This window comes from Zootermopsis nevadensis, unplaced genomic scaffold (assembly GCF_977971745.1).
Source record: "Zootermopsis nevadensis isolate Lab colony 2312 unplaced genomic scaffold, Znev_1.0 Znev_ptg000023l, whole genome shotgun sequence".
Lineage (NCBI taxonomy): Eukaryota > Metazoa > Arthropoda > Insecta > Blattodea > Termopsidae > Zootermopsis > Zootermopsis nevadensis.
The window spans coordinates 5,969,316-5,985,209 of record NW_028259155.1 but is presented as its reverse complement, the minus strand read 5'-3'; the positions used below and the strand labels follow the sequence as shown (position 1 = coordinate 5,985,209).

Sequence of the window (15,894 nt, the reverse complement as noted above, 5' to 3'; positions counted from 1 at the left end):
ATATCAGCTTCTGTGGTCGGAATAATAATGTAACCATAGAGAATAGGTTTTTGAATGTCTGTACTATGTTGTGTTGGATGGATTTAATTACAACAGAGAATGTGAGGGTTTTAGATGTTTCTAAAGCCGTTACTCTGTTGGCAACAGAGTAATTCTTTATGAAGATTTAATCCAGCTCGTGCAGTTCTGAAGAGCCTAGTCAGTTAGAGGACTCTGTTATGAGAAGGCGAGGATTCTCAGCTTTTACGAAAGTTTGCCACTGAACTAACAACAGGAATGGAACGCCCTCGAGGCAGCAAATAAATGTAGGGAAATTTAATTTTACAGTCGCCTCAATAGCTTTATTTATGAACAGTTTCAAAGCATGTTGTTTAAAATGAATTTTGAAGTAGGAGTAGTTTTACACGAACACAAACATTTGCCTAGAGGACGTAATTTGTGGAACCAAAGTGAGATTATTTTTAAAGTTCTTCATACAAAATGAGTTCTAAACTCTAATGTTCAACACGCTAAATCCAGACTTTTCCAGTACTTGATATTGTTGAAGGAAAGAATTCTAGCAAACGTGTTTTTCATGATACGAAATACAAGTAATTCGCCGTAAGAGTGATTTTTTTTTATTTTTGAAAGTGTTTGTTTTTGAAAAAAATAATCTAATAATTTTATTTATTGTGCAAAATATTTCATATTTTACTTTTTAGTAATTACTTTATATTGTTATGGTAAAAGTAAAGTAAAGTTTGTCCCACTATACGCCATGTAGGCGTTTGGGGTGAGAGGAGGTATAGCTCCTCTCTTCCTTGACCTCGGCACTAGTTGGGGGTGAGTGGTCAGCATCACGCCCCGGCCGGCTTTACCCCCGGGAAAGGACCCCGGTACCCATTGTAGAGGAGGCTGGGTGGGCCCCAGAGCTGGTCTGGACGCAGAGGCTAGAGGAAAAATCCTGCCCCCATCGGGGATCGAACCCCGGTCGTCCAGCCCGTAGCTAGTCACTATACTGACTGAGCTATCCCGGCTCTGTTATATTGTTATGGTAGTAATCGATAATATAATTGTACGTATCCCGTATTATTAAATTTATTCTATTTGCCTGTCATAGTTTAATTGATAATGAGAAGTATTGCTGATATTTTATTGTGGAGAAATGTGTACGAAGAAAGTGGGAGAGAAAGGAAAATAGACAAAAAATTATACAAGAAGAATATATGATAAAGACACAAGAAATTGGATTTGAAGGTCTTTCACGGCGGTGGGTATGAAGATTGCTGTCTTCTAGGTTGTTACGCCGTGTTGTCCGGTAGAAGTTTACCGACGTTTCAGAGGTCCTTGCTGCCTCCATCATTATTCAGACTACACGGCTCTATAACCCAAAAGACAGCCATCTTCTATGTAAGACTTGAGGTTCTCACAGCGGTGAGTATGAAGATTTCTGTCTTCTGGGTTGTTGCGCTGTGTAGTCTGGTCGATGTTTACCAACGTTTCAGAGGTCATACTGCCTCCATCATCAGGGCGATGAGTATGAAGATTTCTGTCTTCTGGGTTGTTGCGCCGTGTAGTCTGGTCGATGTTAGCCAACGTTTCAGAGGTCATACTGCCTCCATCATCAGGACGATGAGTATGAAGATTTCTGTCTTCTGGGTTGTTGCGCCGTGTAGTCTGGTCGATGTTAATCAACGTTTCAGAGGTCATACTGCCTCCATCATCAGGGCGATGAGTATGAAGATTTCTGTCTTCTGGGTTTATGCGCTGTGTAGTCTGGTCGATGTTTACCAACGTTTCAGAGGTCATACTGCCTCCGTCATCAGAGTATGAAGATTTCTGTCTTCTGGGTTGTTGCGCTGTGTAGTCTGGTCGATGTTTACCAACGTTTCAGAGGTCATACTGCCTCCATCATCAGGGCGATGAGTATGAAGATTTCTGTCTTCTGGGTTGTTGCGCCGTGTAGTCTGGTTGATATCAAACGTTTCAGAGGTCATACTGCCTCCGTCATCAGGGCGATGAGTATGAAGATTTCTGTCTTCTGGGTTGTTGCGCTGTGTAGTCTGGTCGATGTTTACCAACGTTTCAGAGGTCATACTGCCTCCATCATCAGGGCAATGAAACGTTGGTTAACATCGACCAGACTACACAGCGCAACAACCCAGAAGACGGACATCTTCAGCCATCTTCTAGTTGCATACCGTCCAGAAAGTCTAATGCGGTCTCAGTTTTAACCATACAGAAAAATAAGAAGTAATTTATATAAAATTTAGTTCAAGTTTTTGTATATTTGTGAATTAATGGAAAAATTGGGACATACATTTGTTTTATTCTTACGCGCTCACTTTAAAATGTCGTTCGAGTGAAATGCGTGTTAGCCGATACCCCTGAAGTAATCTGTATATACTTCTTGCCGCACTAGCGTGGCGGAGAAGATGCCGCTCTGTCACGGCGAAAATCGTCAGTAGCATTGCGTTACGAACATCTACTGTACAGCGTACACATAAACACTAACTATTTAGGTGGCTTAGGGCAGTGGTATTCAACCTTTTTTGTTCGCGTACCCCCAGATATAATTTCTCTTCAACTTTGTACCCCCAAAGTTGTTGGTGTATAATTCAAGTTATACATAGTATATAATCTACATCTAAAATAAATTAAATAAATTACATTACTGATTATTCAGTGTGTATCATAAAATAATATTTTTTTTAAATTTCACGTACCCCCTAAGATGTCTTCGCGTACCCCCAGATATAATTTCTCTTCAACTTTGTACCCCCAAAGTTGTTTTGGTGTATAATTCAAGTTATACATAGTATATAATCTACATCTAAAATAAATTAAATAAATTACATTACTGATTATTCAGTGTGTATCATAAAATAATATTTTTTTTAAATTTCACGTACCCCCTAAGATGTCTTCGCGTACCCCCAGATATAATTTCTCTTCAACTTTGTACCCCCAAAGTTGTTTTGGTGTATAATTCAAGTTATACATAGTATATAATCTACATCTAAAATAAATTAAATAAATTACATTACTGATTATTCAGTGTGTATCATAAAATAATATTTTTTTTAAATTTCACGTACCCCCGGGGGTACGCGTACCCTAGGTTGAATACCACTGGCTTAGGGAACCCGAAGGTTCATCACCGAACTAACCAAAGCCCTCCACCGGTCCCTGTCCTGGGCCTACAATATCCAATCGAATAACTGTACACACAAACACGGAGCCCGTCACATCGAGACCCCACGCATTGATTATAATTCCTGCTACTAAGATAGATACATTTTTCTTTTTTCTTTCTTCATACAACGGTTATAAAGCGATAAAGTGACTTATATTTAATAGTTAGCCATCGCTAATCTCGATCAGTGAACAAGCTGTTCTGAGTATTTCGTATATTTTTGCAGCCCTTCCAGAAGAATTTTGTAATGATTCTTATATTACGTCGTCACCTTTCCCGTCCGAAGCGTTAGGGACTAATTATATACAGGGTGAGTCAAAAGTGTGTTTACAAACTTCGTGTGCGTGTTCCAGGATCAAAAATACAAAAAATGTTCCTATGAACATGGGGTCGTAAATGTTTCATTTTCGATATAAAGGTCCTTTTTGCCTCCATTATCGGGCGACCGCCCTAATGATGGAGGCAGCAAGGACATCTGAAACGTCAGTAAACCTCTACCGGACTACACGGCATTAAAACCCAGACGAGTGTAATTTTATTAGTCACCGCCTTGAGAACCTCAAATCGCATTCGCTTGTGTGTGTTTTCCATACATGACGTTTTGAGCCGATGGTCGGATTTTTATGAAATATTTCATGAACACCATTTGACTAATGGCCAATCAAATCCATTTTTGTACTTATTAATTAAGTGTTCAGTAATGTTTAATTCTGTTTTAACTTCTGAAGCTAGATTGGAATCTTAAATTAGGTACATGAAATTTTATGTGGTAATACAAATTTGATAGATGATTTTTTATTGACTCAAATTTTGTGCAGTGTAAAACAAAATATGGCTACCGGGTGATATGTGTATTTTATCACCGGTTAAATGAAACATTTGAGATAGTTTCATCAAAATATATATATGTTAATAGGTCATACTTGTATATTTTATGTGAAATGTGTCTGTACATCAACGTTACAAATGCGATGACCGTGCCAAGTTTTGAGAATATCTGTCAAATTTAAGTGAACATTATGTAAGTGGAAGTTATGCATATCTGTGAATCAGGCATTTGCGTAATTATTGATTATACTTTTTTAGTTCTCTCAATTTTGCGAGGTACACTGGAACATTTGCAAAAAGTAGAAGAGTCTCCCTGTAATGCTGGTTTCGCGCCTTACACTGACAAATATTTTACAGTTTATTAGAGTACCGGCTTGTAGCCAAAGCAGTCTAGCACGAATAGACACAATTTTAAATTTGTTCATAAAAATAACTAGTATGAAATAATATAATACTTTGGCCTTTTAGCAGGCATCCAAACACGTCTGTTGTTCGTTGACTGTTCTTAGTTCGATGCCCTCTGCTCAAATGTGAGTGCTCTGTGTCCAATTACCTTTAAAAATTGCTTATCTTTACATGCGTTGCAGATACATTTCTGTTGTCAGTAATTATTTACAATTATATAATTCAGGATTAACTGTTATGATGTGTGTAACATGTAGCATGCATGCTAGAAACGAGAAATTCATACAGTTCTGGGTTGGAAAATTTGTTAAGAAGATTTCAATTCAAAATCCTAGACGTACATGAGAGTAAACGTTTGTACATGAATCTTATTAAATTAATAAAATTGCCAATTTTCCCAAAATGCTTTACTACATACCAACATTTCTTTAAGTCAAACTCTCATTGTCTCTTCTACGAACGTGTATTATTGTGCAGTAAACATCATAGTAGATGGAGCGTCGTTTAATAATCTATTATAAGGCCTTGATTAGAGATGAGGTTGAATATATTTCACTGGAAAAATGAGCAGTACATTGCCCTAAGAATTTGCCTCGGGCAGGCCCCACGTTATCTGAATTTATTTTATAATTAGATTATTGCCCCCCTTCTGATCTTTTGTTTCGGCTCTGTCGTTGCCATGGAATTGGCGTAAAGTACAAAATAATAGGTAAAGCTTTCTCCTCTTTGTGTAAAATCGATTCAATCCACGTTTTAAACCTTAATTCAATACATTCTTCGCCCTGAAAATAAATGTAGTGTTTTAAAGTTGATATTTTTCAACGTATTATTTCATTTTGTTCGTGCTCATGGTCTAGTCTTCATAAACGCCTTTTCCACCCGGAATATTGTTTTAATAAACCGTACTGAAACAATGATATTTCACATTTCTTATAACAAATATACAGGGTATACACAAAAGAATGGTGCGGTTTCAAAAGTTAATAAAAGATTTCAAAAATGAGTCGCCAGTCACAGTTGTACCATTCTTTTGTGTATACCCTGTATTTAACCCTTTGAAGCGAAGTATGAAGATGGCTGTCTTCTGGGTTGTTGCGTCGTGTAGTCTAGTAGATGTTAATCGACGTGCCTCCATCATCGTGCTGATGATGGAGGCATCTGAAACGATAGATATAAAATGGACACGATAAAATTATGACGATATATCGAAAGTAAAAACGTTCCAATTATCGTAACAAAGAAAGTTAAACAAGAGAACGAGATTATTGAATGCATGTAAGTTTATATTTTAATAGATTTCAATATAAAGTAAAGAAGTGGTGTATTATGAAATTTGAGACTGTTCTTTTTAATATACAGTCTACACATAGGGTTAAAGTAAAGTAAAGTAAAGTTTGTCCCACTATACGCCATGTAGGCGCTTGGGGGGAGTGGAGGTATAGCTCCTCTCTTCCTTGACCTCGGCACTAGATGGGGGGGGTGAGTGGTCGGTATCACGCCCCGGCCGGCTTTACCCCCGGGAAAGGACCCCCGGTACCCATTGTAGAGGAGGCTGGGTGGGCCCCAGAGCCGGTCTTAACGCATAGGCTAGAGGAAAAATCCTCTGCCCCCGTCGGGGATCGAACCCCGGTCGTCCAGCCCGTATCTAGTCACTATACTGACTGAGCTATCCCGGCTCATCTACACATAGGGTATTACATAGTAACAAGAATGTAGGCTACTGTGTGATAGATTTGAGAATCTTGCAACAGCGAAAATTTTTATTTTCTTTCACGTTATGATGCTCAATAGCCTCGTAGATTCTTACAAATTGTTTCGACTGCCTCCATCTTGAAACTACAATTTAGAGGATATAAATTTAGCCAATTTGTTAATCACCTACAAAGTTACACGTCTTTATATCCCAGACTACAATACGTTGTACATAATCGAAAATTTCGGAAAACTTGTATATAAGTTATTACAATTACTGTACGTATTTAATGAATTTAAACTCTACACAAAATCGAAGAGGATGCTGAAGTTTTCTTGTTTCACATTTTCCTTTTATAAGGCATCTTGGATAATCCCGGTAACACATTATTTTTAATTTAGTAAATGATTAATGCATCAGGAAAACAGCAAACCTAAACGATTTAAGTTCGGTGAACCTGAAACATTTTATCGTGTTTTTCAGCTCTGGGTAGTGAATTCTGCTCTGGGTACATTGACACCATGGGCAAGTGGACCAATGGTTTCTACTGTCCCGGAGAATTGGCAGAAGAACAATTTTGTTGTGGCACTGCCAATTTTAAGTACTGCTGCGCCCAAAGGGAACAGGTCCTCACTCAGGATACCTCCAGGTAGGGACCATTTTATAAAATTCTGAAGTTACCAGATGACCAGATGTTTTCGTGCTAAAAATTTCTTTCTCACTGTGTAATATGTAAGTAATCAGGTACGGAACAAATACAGGGTTATTCATAATTCCCTGATACATTACAAAAAATCACTAGACCTGAATGATGCAATGGATCGTAACATATGACATTTCGATAGAAAGAGAAACTCTCCAAGTTTATTTTACATACCTCATAAATGCTCTGTGTGTCCGCCCTTTGTGACGCGGCAGCCGTTAAACCGATAATCCATTTTCGCCCACACCCGCTGCAGCATGTCACGATCGATTTGTGAGATGGCAGCGATGATTCGTCTTTCTCAGTTCAGCCAGATCCCGTGGCAGAGAGTGCAAGTAGCCGGTCCTTAACGTACCCCCATAAGAATAAATCACATGGCGACAGGTCAGGTGATCGGGGTGGCCAATGAAACAGCGCATGGTTATTGAGCATGTCTGAGGTATGTTAAATAAACTTGGAGAGTTTCTCCTTCTATCGGCATGTCCTATATTACCATCCATTGCACCATTCAAGTCTAGCGATATTTAGTAATATATCAGGGAATTATGAATAACCCTGTATAACAAGAGCATGGTGCCTTTACCCAATCTTAATGCATGGCCTATACTAACTAAGCTGAAAATATCGTGCATATCCTTAGACCCCCATCATTCAATAATGTTATTTTAAAAATTACAAAACTATTACTTTATTTTATTACAAAACAGACCAGAAAATAAACGATTTAAAATGGTAAGTGACTGACTGGTATATTTGCGAGGTAGGATATCAGGTTTAGGATGGAGTATTATAGCCCCCGGGTGTCATCAAACCTACCAAATCATGGCCGACTTCTGAAGGTCAAGTTGCTGTAACGCCGAAATTTAAATTTCGAACAGAAAGACACCGATTGGTCGGTAGTATTTCTTTCATTTCAAGCCATGTGATTGGATTTAATTAGTTTATTTGTCGCCTTTACTTCTTGCTACGATAAAATATAATTCCATCAACATTCGATCATCGATCTAGCCATGCAACAGTTTACTATTCCGACAGCGAAAGATAGAATTATTTATTTTTACGAGGAAATTCTAGGAATCTTTGGCCCATCGATGTGCGTCGTACGAAAAGAAAGTCCGAAATTCGTATGAAGAGATCTGAAGTGACCAACACGGACAAGACGGACAACGCAGATGATGCTGAAGTAACTAAGTATTTTGTACAGCAGATCTCTGATTTTGATTGGCTAATGACGGCACGTGACAGTAGATGCCCAGGAGGATTCAAAATATGGCCGTCGCCTTTCGCATCGAACACTATATTAGGAGCAGGGTCGTATAGGATGTTCTAATGTGGAATTGGCGGAGGAAAATCATGCATTCTTTCAACAGCATGATATGGAATTAGATGTCTGTGTCGTGGCGATCGGGGTAGGATTTTAAAGCTATGAGTTTACTTGTTTCTTTTTAAAATTTTAATAGTTTCACTTACTTTGCTAACATACCCTGCCCCTAGAATGTCTGTAATTATTATGAAGGTAGCGGAAGGCAAAATTCAGAAAAATAATTAGTTTGCATTATGTATGAAATATAAACAAATAGGCATTGTGGTATCCGAAAAATGCTCTGTGATTTATCACTTTTGCATTTTTAATACGAATCTGAAGGGGTTGGAATAAATCAAGCAGTCACTGGTATTTTACGTAAATTAGTGATAATTTATTAACGATATGTGATCAGTATATCAATGAACAAGGTTTTGGTAAAATGTAGTAAAATAATTTTATGGATCTACCCCTCCACCAAGAATTATGGTATGAACGGTGAAAAATTTCACGTTTCCTAACTAGTACCAAACTACGCTAAGGTGGCTTTGTCATTTGGCGATATGTTATGTTGAGGCAAAACAAATATTTTTGCTCTTGTAGTTTTAATTAAAATTTCCTTTTGTTACTTCCACTGTAGTAAACAAAGCATTTGCCTATAATTCCATACATCGTCTGATTACAATTTACTTTTTTGTTCATATCCAGACGACTGATTTGTTGATCAATTGATTTTGTTGTTGGTCGGCCGATTCTTTACATAAGAGCAATCAATCACATTTTAAAATTGAGAAATTTTCCATTTTCCGTTTTCCCTTATTGATAGGGATGGGAGAAATGCGTACTTACCACACTGTTATTTAACGTATAATCTAATTTCGTCATATTTATTAGAATTAACATAGCATTATATGAAGGAATATGAATACGATATTATATTAATGTAAGTTGTCTCGATTTAATGTACATGCAACTATATAAATCTGAAAGTTACTGATTTATAAGTGACGATCTTAATTTATTAACAGTTATATTCATAATATTACCAATGGAATTTAAGGTTCTCGGGGTGATGTAGATGTCGAAAATTGTCCTGAACCTGTAGGTATCAAATTTCGAAAATAAAAAAGACTGGCTTCATTTTCATTACAACAAACATAGGTGCACTGAGAAATTAATCGACAGAAAACGCATTGCTTAAAGCTATCTCTCATTTAACATAGCTGTACCACTGATTATCTTACATTGCCGAAATTATTGATAGAGGGGACAGGGAAATCCATTGACAGACATCGTCCACACCTCATCCGGTGCGCCTGATTTCCATGACTTCTCTCCTGACATGACAGATTAGGTTGTTCTACAACTTCGCTGGACTGTAACAGATTATACCAAACGCCAAAGCCCTTCAAATTATCGGAAAACCGATTATTCGTCTCCATCGTAAACCAATGCTATCCATATGACTTTTTGGCGAATGACGTGAAGCAGTTTTGTAGGTGGTTACAGTTCACTACCGCCACGGTGGTCTAGCGGTCAGAACGCTGGCCTTGTAATCCTGGGGTCTCGGGTTCGATTCCCGGTGGTGCCCGAAATTATAACTTCTGTTGGGCAAGGCCGTGGTCCAAGTATCACGGAGTTTTCCTCCGGGGGCTTCCCCGGTTTCTCCGTGGCATCCCATAATTTACTCCATTCACACACAGAAGAAGGCAATGGCAAACCACTTCTGGATCATCTGCCAAGAACGTATATGAACAGGTCCCAGTCGGAGAAAAGGATGGAAGGATCCTGTTCATATGGACCTGTCGTCAGACAGAACACTAAATAATAATAAGATGAGGTGGTCTAGCGGTTAGAACGCTGGCCTTGTAATCCTGGGGTCTCGGGTTCGATTCCCGGCGGTGCCCGAATTTATAACTTGTGTTGGGCAAGGCCGTGGTCTAGGCAACACGGAGTTTTCCTCCGGGGGCTTCCCCGGTTTCTCCGTGGCATCCCAACAATTACTCCATTCACACACAGAAGAAGGCAATGGCAAACCACTTCTGGATCACTTGCCTAGGAAACATATGAACAGGTCCCTATCAGAGGGATCTTGTTTATAATGTCACCAGGGGTCGGCTCCGACCCGATGGTACCAAAACAAAAAATACACTTTGTCTCAATTTTAATTATAATTATTTTAAGATTGCTGTCTTCTGGGTTGTTGCGCCGAAACGTCTGGTAGTTAACCGACGTTTCTGATGTGCTTGCTACCTCCATCATTATCGCCATAATGATTGAGGCTGAAAGTGCCTCTGAAACGTCGGTTTATTTATACTCGATATAGCTATGTTCATACTCGTCGAAATCAGAATCTCAGTCTCGCCAAATTGCAATTATTTGTTTGAAATAAATATTGTGATTTGGAAGAATTTACAAAATCCTACGTACTGTTTTGGAATCTAATCAGCCGTGATAGATGAACTTAAGGCTACTGCGATTAAAGTTGACAAACATTTTTAACTGGCCCTGAAAGCGATTGGTGGATTAGCGCTTTGAATTTGGCCACGACCTATCACGTATTCTCCAATTTATTATTTAAGAGGATCTAATAAAGTGTGATCTGGGCAATTGACAATGTCCCAGGTACCAGATAATAATCGCTACATTCAACTCAGAAAATTTCGAAATCATCAAGACCTAAAACTTCTTGACGATGGTGAAGAGTCAATTGAATAAAAATTTTCTTGGATATTATCCATCGTCTAGTAAATATAAAACGTAAAACGACGTTTCGGAGATAGAGATTAGCTCTATCTAGTGGGCCCAACTGTGTAGGAACCTGAAGACGGAGATAGAGTCCCATCTCCGAAACGTCGTTTTACGTTTTATATTTACTAGACGATGGATAATATCCAAGGAAATTTTTATTCATCAAGACCTGTTTGTTATTGGACAAATGACAATCGGAATGAGGAACACGGGTTCAGTTCCTGGTATAGTAATTTCACTACATAAATATTCCAAAAACCCACAGTCAGTGTGTCAGAAATCAGCCCTTTGGTGATCAGCAAGAAGATGTATCAACAAAGACGGTATTGTTACACCAAAATGCTATTATCAATAATTTTTGTTTATAGGGAAAAGAACACTTTTGAACTTTGAGACCAGTAAATAAGATTCATTGTCATCTAATTAACGTCTGCAGAAGCAACGTTTGCGTGTTTTGTGACGCATTTTTGTAACAGTGTTGTGTCGCTGTTCCAGACTGCCATTGTTACTGGGCGTAATGTTTGGTGCCGTGACGGCCATCTTGATAGTCACTGTTATGATGTGCTGGTTCTGCGCATGCTGTTTCTTCTACAAGAAGCGCCAACCTCGTGTCAGTGGCGGTCAGTAAAACTAATACAACATCCAAATTCACAGAAGGGAGGGAAATTTTCAGACCTCAAGTTGCAGGACTGTAAAATGTTGTAACGAACATTGACTGAGATGTAGAATGTAAGGTTTCGGAGGTCCTGTGGCTGGAGAGTATAAAGTTATTAAAAAATAATATATATAAATTAAAATTAATAAATAGTTTAGAACCATGTTTTAATTAGTGACATGAAAACTATACAGAATTTATTAATATGTTTGTAATGTTTCTCCAGATGTAATTTAAACATGCTTAGCATCAGATGGAAGTTAAATATGGGTTTCGCGTTGAGATTTTATAGTTTAAAGAAGGGAATTACCTTAAAAAGAGTTTTATATCTTCCAAATATTTTTTCGCAAAAAATTTCAGGATTGTAAATTAAATTGTAGTGACCTCTGTTGATAAGGTATTCAGAAGTTTTATGAAAATCATTCTGTATATTCAAAAATAATAATGAAGTGGAGGGCATAGGACACACACTCACGAGGAAGATGGTACTTGTATTTAGTTGTGAAGTGAAAAACGCGGAATTTAAATTAATTTGATTAGGTTAATTTTAACTCATGACGGAAGTACAATATGCAAAACATCTTGAATATTTTAACTGACAGTAAAAGGAAAGGTTACCATTTTAAGACATTTTTCGGTTTATTTTTATACTTTTTATACCCAAGAATTATCGATTTCATTTAAAATGTATTTCGTCTTAAAACCGCCTCAGTGTTGTTTGGCTCTAAGACGGTTTATACCTTCTTTAATGAATCCAAATTTTACATTCTTACTCGACCAAGGTGAATCGATTGATACTGTTTTAGTATCGAGACATGACAAGGGACGGTCCACAGATAAAACAGCATCACACGAAGTCTCATTTTACAAGTCCAATTGCTTCAAATTTATTACATTTAGAAAACATTTCTATAAATTTTGGTCTAAACCAAGAATGAAATTAAATTTTGGTTTTTAATACGAGAGCAATAACCACGTCGAACCTGGATATTGCCGTATGAGGCCGAAACACGTAATTTAATAAACATTTATACCGTTATAACAATGTGTGTGTATATGACATTTTAAACAAATATCAAGTAATTGAATTGTAACACATCGGGATGCTGCATTATAGAATCAAGTTGTTTTTGTATGTTTCTCTGAATTGTTTAACGCATATTTATCAAGAATAATTTACTGTTTGATGCAATTTTCGTCGTAACTTTTCATTTCTGATAATTGTCCACATGCCACATTAATATGGTTGGCATTTTCACAAGATACGACTCATTTCTTAGTAATAATTCATTAAAATGTGAAAGACTTTTAACGTAAATACGTCTATAAGGATGGGTTATTCGGCAAAAAGTGTAACGAAAAAGGGAAACGAAAAAGTGTAACAAGTGTACCTAGGGAACGTCGTGTTTACTCGGCATTGTTGTTACCAATAAAACATTTCATTACATTACATTACGAGGTGCGATCGGAAAGTTTCCAGACTGTGTCAATAGAGGGCGAACCGGATGTAGTACGAGCTTCTGCCTTTAGGGGGTGCGGCCTACATTCATAGTGAATCAGTGTGCCAGCCGGCATCATCGAATTAGCATTTGTTTCTTAGTTACGGGCGTTTTGGTAGTGCATTACACCGACCCTCCTGCGATTTCGGAATGTCTGAGGACCAGAAGCAGAATCGACTTCTCGTTTGTCAGGAGCTCAAAGATCTTGCAAGAACCGACCCCAACCTCCTTTCTAAGCTCCGTGTGACTTCTTCCTCTTCCCAAAGATAAAAATTCAGCTAAAGGGAAGGAGATTTGAGACGATAGAAGAGATTCAGGCAGAATCGCAGATGGTGCTTGACAGGCTGACAAAGAAAGATTTCCAGGGATGCTTCTAGGCTTGGCAGCGGCGCTGGGATCGTTGTGTTCACTGCCAGGGGAACTACTTCGAGGGTGATGGATGAATTTAATACCTGAGATAAGTGTACGGGTTTTTATACGCGCAGTCTGGAAATTTTCCGATCGCACCTCGTACATTACTTTACATTACATTTAGCTACCACAGACCCATCTTAAGCGTAACTAATTCAAATTAAATAAGCAAAGTCTTAATCAAACTTTACTCAATTGTAAAGGATGTATAAAGGAAATATTTAGAATAAAGCCAATATATAAACTTCCTTTCCGTATAGACGTATTTACGCCAAATTCTCCGGAACCGTGGTTCCACTGACAACTTTTTTCTAATACTATTGAGCCTATAATTATACTTATTAGTGTTATTATGTAAAGGATGAAGGCTATATTAGAAGTCAAGAAATTTGACGCGCTACGAGTGTGCTTATGGGGTTGTCCCAACTCATTTTTGACTTCGCCGCTAGGTGGGGGGGTGATTAACGTCATGGTGCCCTATAACTGATCTGTTACTCCCAGAAACTAGGATTTTAAACTACATAATTTCATTAAATATTCAATAAAATTATTGATACAATATTTTTATTTTCCGTCTATACACAAACTTAAAATAACTCCAGAGTTGCAGTTTACCGTCTCTTAATATCGGACACACAACACATCAATTACAACCCGATATAAAACATCCAAGTACAACCTCCAAACCAAAAGGAAGAGAAAAAACTTAAAATTAAACAAATTAAAATAAATCAATAAACGCAACGCAAAATGTACTACAGTTTTTAAAATATATTAAAATTGATAGACCTGATGATGATGTAATACACATTGAAACATGTCGTCGAATACAAAAAATGTAACATGATGCAGTGTCTACTGAGAATGTTATAATTTTAGAAAATTTTAAACAACATTATTTTAAGTTTGCGTATAGACGGAAAATAAAAATATTGTATCAATAAAACACAAACATGACGCAATTAAGATATAAAAAAAAATATTGATATTACGTGTTTTTCTTGGTGTTTCGTTGTATGAATATAAATGTTAGGGTGATAAAGTTGGAAATTATTTTTTATACTTGAAGGTACTGACTGCCCCTGTTTTCGTCTGAAGATTTTGAAAAGTCGAAAATTGTAATTATTTCTATCGCTGTATGGTTTTATTCTGAGGGCTTTCCGAATGAAGATTTGCAACTTTAACTCGCCCCACTATTATTTTAGTTCGTCTTCAAATAACAGCGTCCCACAAACCACTCCATTTATTCATAATTTTGTAATCTATCGTGTGATATACAAAACTTTCGAGAGGTCCTCTTTTACTTGGAAACTCCTGATGTGTTTTGGCTGTAGTTAGTCGATTTATTTGCATAGTAATGGGATTGCTTGTAGTTCTTAATTGCTGTAACATCCCTCTTAAAATTATTCTCGCCAGCTGACAACAAAACTCATGAATGATTCATAGAAACCTTGGCTTGTAGTTATCCTCATTTGCGTCACAACACCTGAGTGCAAACTTCGTTTTGAAGGATATACCATACTTAATATGGCAGTGAAGTAGAAGGATGTGAGAGATAACAAGTTTGGAAGTGTATGCATGGCTTAATTCTGGTGTTTTTATTTATTTATTTCTTCTAGATTTTCGGTTTATGTAAGATGAGTTTTGTATGTTTCGGAAAACGTAAGATTTATGGAAGATAAAATGCGTGATTAATTTTTATTTATTATATTCGTGGTTTTTTTTGTGCTAAGAAATGATTTAGTGAGTTTCGTTTGAAATATAGAAACATTAATTAAATTCTTCCAAACTACACATCTCAATATCCCAGAAGACAGACATATTTATATTTCAGTTGATGTAGTCTAGTAAGAATTACAGCTGGCAGCGGCCATGTTGTCTGAGGCACAAACACTGACTTATAGATGGCGTACTGGAATCGCGGGGCTCGGGATATTTGTCCGAGTTAACATGTATGACCTTGACTTCCGTCAAGGGAGTTGTAACCGCCCCAGAGTCCAATTTCGAAGTTAAAATACGCAGATGTTCGAATTAAAGTTGAGATGAAAACAAATCCAGCATAAATAAATTGCTATACCACATTTACCGAAAGTTTTTTTATCTGATAGGAGAATATTTTGGAAACTGAGCTGAAATTCGCTATGGGTAAGGTGGAATTATTATGGAGGAAACAGTATATCCGATCTGACAATCGTGATGTGAAGTTTTAGAGATCAGGTCGACAGAAACTTAGACGTCAGACCAAGATATTTTTGGGTCTTAACCCTCGCCACGCCAAGGCTGGGGGGGGGGGGGGTCCTAAAATATTTACCCTCGTTCGGATACCAGTCTACCAAATTCAAAGTTGTATAGAATATTGATCACTGGTGCTCACTTCTCAACCTGGGATTGTGAAAGATAGATTCTTATACACGAGGTCTGACACAAAAATAACGAGACTGATGCTGTAACTTTCTTTGTTTATATAATTA

The 15,894-nt window shown here is 37.5% G+C and overlaps 1 protein-coding gene across 2 annotated transcripts in view; it reads left to right on the top strand.

The window, feature by feature from the left end:
- Window positions 1-15,894, top strand: part of LOC110834590 (uncharacterized) — a 77,445-nt gene that overhangs the window by 53,943 nt on the left and 7,608 nt on the right. For both annotated transcript variants that reach the window (XM_022073909.2, XM_022073910.2), the window contains exons 3-4: window positions 6,585-6,750; window positions 11,354-11,478. In XM_022073909.2, coding sequence (XP_021929601.1) covers window positions 6,585-6,750; window positions 11,354-11,478 — 291 coding nt within the window. The remainder of the gene's footprint in view (window positions 1-6,584; window positions 6,751-11,353; window positions 11,479-15,894) is intronic.